The 11,081-nt window shown below is 49.5% G+C and overlaps 1 protein-coding gene across 1 annotated transcript; it reads right to left on the minus strand.

The window, feature by feature from the left end:
- Positions 1–394: 394 nt before the first annotated feature.
- On the minus strand, positions 395–8,913 carry SLC25A47 (solute carrier family 25 member 47). The gene is made up of 6 exons (XM_084208327.1): positions 8,714–8,913; positions 3,521–3,564; positions 3,166–3,237; positions 2,716–2,898; positions 1,441–1,711; positions 395–683 (listed from the first exon to the last, which is right to left on the minus strand). Exons 1-6 carry the CDS (start codon positions 8,739–8,741, stop codon positions 397–399), a joined length of 885 nt encoding a protein of 294 aa, XP_084064453.1. The 5' UTR covers positions 8,742–8,913; the 3' UTR covers positions 395–396.
- Between the last annotated feature and the right edge of the window lie 2,168 nt (positions 8,914–11,081).

Genomic DNA, 11,081 nt, shown 5'->3' on the forward strand with positions numbered 1-11,081 from the left:
ACGCAGGGGAGTGTTAAATCTTACACAAACTCCCCCCAGCTCTTCCTTTGGTTGGGAGGATCATTGTCTGTGCCAGTAGAAAAAAATTACTTGATTTACCAAAACCCCTGATCAGACAAACAAATTATTAGAACATAAAAATTCACAAATGTTTCAAGGGCCTAAGCAGTGGCTGCAGTCTAAATACCTTAATGAGATAAAAGGGGGGTTTTATATGAAGCCAAGGCTCCCTGATGAGTTTGTAATCCTGTTAAGAATAAAACAAAGCCATTAATTGTCAGCTTTGGGCTGAAATGTCCATGCTTCTTATGCTGTCCATCAATTCAACAATTGTTTGTGGATGTTGTCTCACAAAAAATAAATAAATACAATACACTTTGGACAGAGTGGAACAAGCTATTTTTTGTTTATATAGTGATCTGTAAATCTCAGTACACCTTCATATGTTACAAACACTACCATGTTCACAGGAAAGGCACGAATGCAGTTTAAACCCAGTCCTTTGAAAAGCACTTTTGCCCCCTCCTTTCTCACACTTTCCCTCACACAGTGGATCAGGCCTTTGTACTTGTGCTGCTCCGATTCATCTATTTGCATGCGTGATTTGATGACGTCCATGGGAGTAGCTAATCCCCAGGCCAGGACTCCAGCAAAACCCCCAGAAAGCAGCACAACAAGGAAACCTGCAGGAGAGAGTGAAGGGAGAAGAGCAGTTCACTTGCATCTTGTTCAGCTACAGCCATGTCAGATTTGACAACAAACTTTGGTAACTTTCATGTTTTTTAGGAGTTATTTTGTGCAGCTCTTGCAGTTGTGTGTTTACAGTGATCTCAGAGAATTTTTGCACGTGTGACACTTTGAACACCGTGTGAATTAGATGTGGTACAGCCTGAGAGCACTCACACCTTCCTCAGATGGATTGAATTTTCATAACTCTTAGGGAGATGCTCTTTTGCTGAATCTTACCTATTCAATCTTTTCTCAAAGTGGATAGTTACTTTTTGGAGCCAAATCACAACTAAGACCCTGAAGTGTCTTCACCTTCTCCACCTGGGCCTCATATTCAAGCTCTGGGCTGACCCTTGTCAGAGCTCCATGATGGCTCCCAGGAGCTTTGTCCATGTTTAATTCCTTGTTAGCCTGTTTTCACATGAACAGGATTTCATATCCACATTCCAGGCACCAGAGTGTGTGGTAAGAACCCCTCCTGCAGGAGGAGGAGCTGCTTAGGGACAAGGTGGGGACAGTGAAGCCCTCACATGCAGGCTGCTGTCCCTTGGGCTGGGGCCAAAGTCAGCACACACAGAGCAACTCCTCATGAAGATCTGGGTGAGGTTTTATGGGTACTGGGTGGTGTTTGCCCAGAGCCTGGTTTCCCTCTTAGTGTGGGAATAAATAAGCCATTTTTGCAGGTAATGCCAGATGCTTCCCAATACCCACCTGGTTTATTTCTCCCATCTGGTGTGAGCCAGTCACACAGAGCAGAATAGGAAAGGAAATATATTGCAGAAGCAGAGCAATCCCTGCAGAGTAATGCAGAACAGCCCTTGTAGAGACCCCCAAAACCTTCCTCCTTGATGATGACCTTCAGACAGTGCAGAGACCCTCGGTACTTTGGCTTGGAAACAGGCTGATGTGTGGTGGAAGGGCATGGGTTCCTCTGAGTCTGCATCCGAACTTTAGCCACTTCACTAGGGTTTGTCAACACAACCTGCAACACCAGAGAATGGCATTTTAACCCTCACAATTAAACAGTGTTTTGATCCTGTAAATTCTTGTCTCCCAGCTTCTCAGGCAATAATACTGTCTGTGAGCTCCAGCAAGCTCCAGCCTCCTCCCCTCTGTCTGTGCTGCTCCACCCAGCAGCAGCAGCAGGACACCTGTGTGAGCAGAGAGGAAGGCCAGGCAGAATCAACACAGGATATTAAATACCTGTAACTACTTGCTAAACTAGATGGGTGTGGAAAGAGGGATGTCCTTAGCCATAGGGTAGCATGCACCAAGGCTCTTACTTGTACCTGTATTTGAACCAAGACCATCCAGGCTATAAAAATTTAGCCCATGTTGAGACCCTGCCTGCTAGGAAACACCCAGAAGCCTGACCATCTGGGCTGCTCTGTAAGAGGATTGTGACCAGGCACTCATTCCTGCCCAGCCTGCCATCGCTGTGATGGGATGAGCTCACAGCCCCTGCGGATGCTCACCCTCATCTGCTCGTGGGAATCTCCCGGACCCCGCCTCGGGCCCTGCCTGTTCTCCATGCAGCATCTCTTCCCGGGGTACCCTGCGGAGTTTAACGCCTGGGAATGCTGCGCTCTGCCCGTTCCTGCAGCGCTCTCGCTCACAGTTCTGTCTGTCTCACACAAACACACCGTCGCAGCCACTGGGGGAGTTTGCTGCCTATGCTGTGTTTTCTTCCTTGTCCTGCGTTTGCTGCCAAGCTCTGTGTCATGTTAATGGCACGTCCTTAAGCGTTCTGGCGTCCAAACCAAATCCAGCACGAGCTGCCCTGCAGGACTCGGCCGCGCCACGGAGGCGACCGCTGAAGGGGCAGCGAGGGCAGAGCATGACCTCCCCTGCAAAAACAAACCCACCAGACTCGTTGCAGGCTCCCCCGTGGCCTCCCGGACCGAAAAAACATTCCCTGCTTTTCCAGCCGCCTGTGCTGGTGACCAAGATCTCTCGCTGTGCTTTCCCTGCGGGCTGTTCACCTACCCGGGCAGCGCCGGCAGCGGCTCCGGCGAGGGAAACATCCAGCTCGGACGGCTTGGCGTCTGCGGCCCCGTAGCGCAGCTTGCAGAGGGCGCCGAGGACGTTCTTGTATGTGCCGAAGGAAACTGAGGAAACCACTGAGACAGCGAGGACTGAGGCGGTCACCCCTTTGTAAAACCCCCGGACCTCGTGGGAAACAGAGGAGAAAGGCGAATTTAAGGGGGAACGGCGTGGGAAAGCATCTGCTCAAAAGCACTGGCTGTACATTGCTGAGTCAAAACTCATTCCCACCTTACAGCTCATCAGCAAAGCTAAATTTCACCCTGAGGACTCTCCCAACTGATGCTTGCATGCAACTGGTGCCCACCCTCCCCAAACTGACAGAGGTGACTCTGCCGCTCTGAAACAGGGCATCTGCAATTGGCATCTGCAATGCTGCTTAGAGATACCCACCTTTTCTGTCCTGTATGTTTCCTGAACACAGTGCCAAAATCCTCTGTAGTGGTTCTCAGTCTGAATTCTCACCTAGGAATACAGGGACAACTTTAAAATGCAGGTATCATATTAAAATAAATTTAAAAACCAAATGCCATAGCAGAAAACCAGATAATTAACCATATAATAACGTGACCAAACAATTTAATTTCTTTTATTTTTTTACAGACAAACACAACCAAATACAGTGAGATACGGAGATGTCATGCAGATAAAGTATTATCATGGGACTATTTTTCTGAAAAGGAGGTGGAAAGCAAAAGGGCCTCTTTGGTCTTGTTCCATAGTCAAGAAATAAAGCTCCAACAGGTACCTTTACTGTGTCCAGTGGATAACCCACAGCTGTGCTTAGACCACCTGAAACAGAGAATATGTTAGAGATGGTTAACAGCACATGTCACAGCAGACTTTTTCACCCATCACAGAAGGGCGCTGGGGAATAGCAGAAAACAGCTCCAGAGCCCAGCTGTGCCTGGCACCGGGCTTCTCGAGCTCCAGTAATGACGTTTGAGCCATGAATGACAGAGAAAAATGCAGATTTCTGTGTGTGACCAAGGCTCACCCAGAGGAGGAAACAGAGCATGGGAAACTTATCAGGAACCAGACTGAGAGCACTGCCCCAAGAAGGATGAAGGGAGGATACCGGGCTGTGTTTGTTTCCCCTCTCAACTTGGGCACTACAGAATCTTTGAACTATGACCAAGCATCCCCACTCACAGAGTCTGGAGCAATTTCGGCGTTCAGGGCTCGGCGGGATTTGGGGCAGGCAGGGATTAGCGCTGGGAGTGTCCGGAGGCAGCGGCTGCCGAGCCCGCCCAGCGCGGCCGGCTGAGCATCACATGTCGTGACAGCACACCCAGCCCCGGGCCGGTGCCAATCCTCCAGCAACAGCCCCGCTCGCTCCTAGAGCCTTAAAATAGCCGCTGGATACGGATTAATCCTCCGAGACAAAGCTACTGCCCTAATGGCCAGTAAGGAGGGCTGAAGAGCTCCACCACGGATTTCTCTGTGTTGCAATAATAAATAGATCTCACCTCACTGCATTTCTCAGCTCTGAGCTAAGTGCTAGCAGGTAATAAAGGTGCTGACCAGCAAACTTCCTCCCAGTGCATCACCTGCCAAGCCACCTGAGAGCAAGTCAGGCTGGAGAACAATGGAGCTGTGTCCACGTGAGTTATTTAGACAGAGATCAAGTTCACAGAAGTGCTGGATGAGCCCATCAGGCATTCAGAGATACATCTAGTGCCTCAGCTGTTAAAGCTGCCTCTCACTGAGTTATTCAAAAAAGAAAAATTAAAACCCAAGCTACTTAAAAATGTGTTATTGGTGTGGGCATGTTCATCTCTGATGACATGGCTGCTTGAGAGCTCTGGAAAGCTCTCCCATGTTCTGGAGAAAAGCAGCAGCTGCTGCTGTGAGTCACCAGGAGACAATCCCAGAGTGCATTACTCAGAGGAGAACAACCAACAGCATCTTTCTTGCAGAAAATTGAGGTTTGCTCTTCAAAAACATCTATCAAATCTGACACCAGATAGACAACAATGAAGGAGGAAAAAGGGCCTAGATGGAAGAGGGACAGGGATGGAAGAGAGAGGGCAAGGGGGAAGCCATAGTATGGCTTGGAGAGGCAATGGCTCAGGTCCAAGCAGAGAGTGACAATGCACAAAGTCATCTGGGGACACCTGTGCTGTCCCAGGTTCCTGCCAGAGCAAACAGGGACACTGCCACCAGGGAGGGGCAGCACATGGGTCAGTGCCAGCATGGCAGTGCTGCCCTCACAGCTGCAGTCCCCCAGGCCATGCACCCCACCTCAGCTGGGGGGTTTTGACACATCTCATCGTTTTCAGAACTCCTGAACCTTAGAGGAGATGGGCATGGGCTGACCAGATGCTGGGGACCCAGGGCAGCATGCACAGCTAAGTCCTGGCTCACTCCACTGGATAAGGAAGGTAGGAGCTTTGGCTCATGCAGATCACATACCAAGGATGATTTGGGTCAGTGTTTGACAAGAACTGACCTCCCTTCTGGAGAAATCACCCTGCTCACACGACAAGACACAAAGACAGCAGCAGAGTGTGTGGCCCTAAACAGTCTGTTTCAGCCTAGAGGTTCCCCATCAGATTGGTTCCAGTACGGATCAAACATCTCCACTTGGGAAGAGACCATAAAAGCAAATTTTTCACTGCTCCCAGCAAAGATGTGAATCCCCCAGACCTCCAAATAACCCAACCTGCCAGGAACTGTGCTACTTAGGGGCACAAAGCACTCCAAGCGGTTGTCAGAGCTGAGGAGCTCGGCCAAGTCTATCAGAGGCTGAGGAATGAGGGCTCTGCACACTCTCACATGGTATAAATAGCCTGGCACGAAGATAGCATGACCCACACATGCCCTGTTTGCACAGCAAAATCAAAGAAGGCCAGCAATGAGCAGTGGGCATACAGGAGAGGGTTCCTGTGGGACTCCTGCTGAGTAACACTGCATCAGCTGTGACAAAAATAAATACCAAAACCAAGGGAATTACCTTTTTTGGTTTTAGTGAGCCATTTTTTATGCCTCCTTGATCTGAGATATTCCCAGCTATTGAGCAGAGCTTGCAGCAGCACCCCCTACAAACACAGAGTGCACAAAATGGATCACTCACAGTCCCTGCATGAGTCAGGTCACTCTGACCAAGCAACTCAAATGAGGAGAGATTCTGGTGGGGTGGCAATCCCAAGGGAACAAGTGGCAGCTGTACAGAGCCCACGAGGCTGCAACAGCTCAGAGCTGATGGCAAACCTTGGCTGAGACACCCAGGGAGAAGCAGGGATCATTGTCCATGCCCTGGATGGGCAGACAGCAACTTTCAAAACCCTCTGTTTTGTGCAGAGTTGGGAACATCAGTGCACAGACCCTAAGCAAGCTGAGCTTCATTCAGTCATACGACCCTAGCAGGAGCTGCTTTGTCTGTGAGGAGACAGCATGTTCCTTCTCCAGGGGAATTATTTCATCTTTCCTTGAACTGCATGCACCTCCCAGCTGTGGAACAGCCCAGCCCTGCTGCAGACCCTGCTGCATCACCACCACTGGGTAAACCTCGCCTTTGCTTCCCCAAATCTTTATCCTGACATGAGAGTCAAGTCATCCTGCAGCCAGCACCAGCCCCAGCCATCAATCCCCATCCCCTGCCACGGCCCAGGGCTGGAGAGCATGCATGGGATCACAGGAAAATTCAAGCCAGAAGGGTGCTCGGGAGGTCCCCAGTCCAACCTCCTGCTCAGTTTTACTGGCCAGGAAGGACTGCTTCCTAAAACACCCAGCCACGCTTGCTGGCCATAGAAAGTCTCCCCAGTCACTAAGCATGTTTCTCTCATGTTTTGTCTGTCTGGAGCCAGAGCAGATCACTGTTTCTTGGGCTGAAGGTGCTGAGTTTTTTATCTCATGGCCGCAGAACCCATTGCCCAGAGGTGATGCACAGTATTTGTGCAGCTGCCTGAGGCAGCCAGAGGCTGGAATTCAAACGGGCATGACCTCTGCTGTTTTTCAGATGTACTTAAACCATGCTTTCTCCAAGACACTCTGAAAATAGACCTAGGTCACTAGAGTGTAATTTACTAAACAGAAACTCTTATTTTTTATGTTGCCTGAACTTGCTTGATGCTCCTTAGCTGGGTTCACAGACTCCTTGGGAACATGAAAACTGCTTCAGCTCTAGCAAACATAAACCCCAAAACAAGCTCAGCCCCAAAACCATCCCAGTTCCTGCAGGATAGATGTCCAACCCCAGGAGCTGTCCCACCTGAGGGAAAGGATGATGGCCTCAGAAGCCCTGGCCAGGCACCTTCCCTGTGCCTGTGAGCAAGATCCCACCTCTGCCAGCTAGTGAGAAGTTGCAGTAACCCTCCTGGAAAAGCTCTGAGCAGGCCATAGAGGACAGGATGGAAATCTTGCCCTCTGGGACACTGAGGTCAGTGAAGTGCCTTACAACCAGCAAAGACTTTTCTGGTCCCAGCTGGATCTCCACAGCTCAGCCCTCAGGCTGAGCCTGTGTCCAGGGCACAGGGGAGATTCTTGCTGCATGGCTGGGCAGAACACGATGCTGGAGCCTGGACAGGGGGTCACAGCACAAACCCTGGCTTTGCATGAGAGTCAGGGCAGAAAAACAAGGTGAAATACCATGTTCAAACTCTGTTTTCAGCTCTTCATGTTCCCTTGCAAAAGAAGATTGTCCTTAAGTGACCTGTCTCAAACTGTGCTAAAAAAGCAAAGGAGTCCAAGCAACAAATACAATCATCTCTGCCCCACCATGAACATGAAGTCTGAGAGGAGGTTTGGTTAATCCTTCTGGGGTGGACATCATGTTGCCAGCCCTAGGACAAGGCTTCCTTCTCCACAGGGTGCTCTGAAGTCAGAAGGGAAACAGGAGGAGAAAGACAAGCCATCATGGTGGGGCTGGTTGTATCCTCCTCTCCCAACACCCCTGGAAGAACCAACACCCCAAGCATGGGCACAACAAGCACCTCCAGGGCTGGATGCTGCTGAGATGCCAAACCTCTCCCCCCTGGCACATGATGAGCCATTAGTGGGCAAGGCAAGACTCAGCATGGTCCTTCCCAGGACAAACACACCTGCAGCAGGACCACAGGCTGTTCCTGGGGAGGGAAAATGCCAAATTTCAGCAAATGTCAAAGTGAGATCTGTCACACAGGCTTGGGCTGGATGTCTCAGCCACCTGGTAGGTTTACCTGGCCTTTCTGTCAGTGGTGACCCAAAGGCTTTTCTTGTGGTATTTATTGGTATATTTTATTTATATGTATATATAGGTATATATTACCTTGTATACTTCACTAATTGAACACGATTTCAGCGAAGAACTGAGACCAATGGGTACAGATTGTCATTTAAAACAAAGATGGCTTTGAGCAGTACATGCTCTAAAAATGTCTAGAATTTAATCACACTTCTCTCCTGTTACTTTTTTTATATACAGCTAACCTACTTTCTCCCAGATCAAAGCCTGCTGCCTGGCTTGCCTGCACTGAATCACAACTGCAAATACATCTTAACCTAAGATAATGCAAAGGGCATTCATCCAGACAATCTGAATGCAGTAAGAACACGGTGCTTCCTCCCCTCCTGTCTCACAAATCACATCCTCAGCCCCCCAGAGCCACCATCCCTGCTGAGACCCTTCGATGCCAGACACGTGAGGGTTTCGCTGTCAGAGCTGTACAAGCTGGTTTGTATCTGCACAAAACCTATTACACTCTGTCTCTTCCCATTAGTTTTACCCTGTCCCACTGCAATCAGACTGGAGGAGATTGCAGGCAATGACCTCAGCTGACCAAGCTGCAGCGCTGCCTCTCCACAGCTCTTGAGCCTGCTCTGATGACATTTCCCACTTCGTAAGAAAGAACACGCTTTTAACAAGCAGCCCCATCAAGACTCACATCTCTGCTATTGAGACTGAACGAGAAGGAAACACAGCTCTCTGCTTTGCTCAGCAAGCACCAATTCATGCATTTACCTCCGATGGCCCCAGCAATGAAATCCATGCGGAGCGCGGCTGCTGCCGAAACCACCCCGAGAGCGCCGGGGAGGAAGGGAAGGGACGAGGAAGGGAGGATCCGGTTCCGTCTTCCCAGAGCCCTGCCAGTCCTTCAGAGAGACTGGCTTGTAACAGGAATCACCTTCCTACGGTCTGCCCTTGCCTCTGGGATTGTGAGCCTTGCGGGCACTGGATGAATCTGTGCGCCGGTGGCAGAGCTGGGAAGCCTGGAGCTGTTCCAGGAACACAGTGAATAAATAATCCCTGAAATGCTGCGCCCGGGCTGCTGCTCCCGGTGCCCTTTTGCCTGGAAAGTCCCAAGGGGGGGTGACTCTCAGGGTAAGGCTGGCTGTGAGGGGGCCATGCCCTGCTGTGCTTCCTAGCCCCAGAAAACAGCTTTCCACACTTGTTTGTCCGAGGACGCTGCTGGCCGGCACCACGGAGATGCTGCACTTGTGGCTATTTGCAGGAGTCCTCCTTCTCCTATCCCAGCCCACTCTTTCTCCTTCTGATGAATTTCCAATGATGGAAATTCCTTCTGCCTTTACCAAGCCATTTTTCCTGACTTTCCTGATGCTTGAAGCTGACCCTAACTTCTACATATATCCCCATGGATTATTACCCACTCATTATTTATGCAAATTGTGAACCCCAGTAATTAATCTAACTACCTCCACAGTATTTACTTTTATTTCAGACAGCAGCGGCATAGTTTTCCCAGCCCCTGGAGCAGCTCTTCTTCATTCCTTGCTGAGATTCCTAACCCCCTTCCCAATGTCAGCTCCTTGTAGAGAGACCTGCTGATCAAAGGGAACCAAGAGTTCAAGGAAATGTCATATTGCCTGGTTTTGCACAACAGTCCCATTACAAAAGTGTGCCTCATCTGCGTGTGGGAGGTTAAGCTTTGCCCAGAGAGACCCTGGAAACTAAAGTCCTGATGCAATGAAGGGCTTGCCAAGCCGTGACCTGAATTTTACCCCTCTTGTAGAGGTTTTCCCGGGTCAGAGCCAAGGTACATTGGCAGCAAAGGGAAAAGAAAATTTCACGGCTGCTGCCCCCTGGGTCAGCTCTGCAGGGGAGATGAGGATTTCAATACCCTGTGCCATTTCCTGCACATTTTCCAGGAAGATATTTCTCACTGAAGCATGTGTTTTGGGGCTGCTGTGCCAGTGACATATAGCACAGCTCTCTGTGAGGGCACAGGGTTTCTGGGAATTGAAAATGAAAGTACTTTTATTAACTTGCTTCCTGTGATTTCTTATGCATCCTTTCCCTGAATGCTTTCTGTTCTGAAGACAACAGATTATTCCAGTTTAACATCATGCAAGAACAGCAAAAAACTTAAAACCAGATGTAAAATATTATCTAGAGAGGTAGCAATGTAGCTGCAAAAACACACTGGGTTATTTAGTAGCTCTTCCTTGTTATACCTAATGCCCATACAGGAGTTATTAATGGTTAATCCACAGCCTGTGCATGCCAAGTGCAGGGAAATCTGTTTTTTCCTCTTCTCCCATCATCCCATTCTGCTGCTGTCCTTGCAGAACCCCTCCAGCAGCAGAACCATGGGACCTGTGGTGTCAGTGGCACACAGGGACAAGGATAGAGTCCCCTGTGCAGAGGCAGCCTGGAAGCACATGGAAGGTGGGCTTTTCTACACATTGCACTGAGTGCTGCCATATCAGCAAGAAAGTAGAGGCTGGCTGGCATTTCACACTGGCTAATTAAAGCATTGGGGCTAATTAGTATTTTCCATGAAATATCAAAAGACCAAGGAAAATTCCTACCTTCTTTGGCTGAGCTGAACAGCTCAAAGGGAATCTTCCTCATGTAATCATCTGAGATTGTAAAAAAAACCCCACCAACCCAACCCCCCTCCTTTTGTGAAAGAAAATTAATCCTTTGTTTATTTTTTTAACATCCATTCACACCAACGCTTCTAGCAAAATGTCACTTGCTTTATATAGCAGGAATCTGACTCCATAACCTTTTGATAATGGTTTTGGTCCCTTCAATGGTGTATACCAGGAGAGGTCAGGTTTTCCATTTGACTGGGGTTGCTTTACAAACAGAGGTCATTTAGAAGGCGTCCATATGAAATAAGAATATTTTGGGGCTTGAACCCATGCAGGCATCATGCAGGCATCACTGGGACAGCCAGCTCTGGAGGAATGCAAACACAGAGCTGCTTGCCTGGAGCCAGGGCTGAGCAGAGTAACATGAGCCTCAGGCCAACACCGTCACCACTACAGCGCTCTCTGCTCCTGGTGGCAGTCAGGACCTGGGGGAAAACAGGATCCACTGCCAAGCTCAGCCTGGGCACCATGGGATGGCAGCAGGGCAAGGC

This window comes from Fringilla coelebs, assembly GCF_963513975.1.
Source record: "Fringilla coelebs genome assembly, chromosome: 6".
Lineage (NCBI taxonomy): Eukaryota > Metazoa > Chordata > Aves > Passeriformes > Fringillidae > Fringilla > Fringilla coelebs.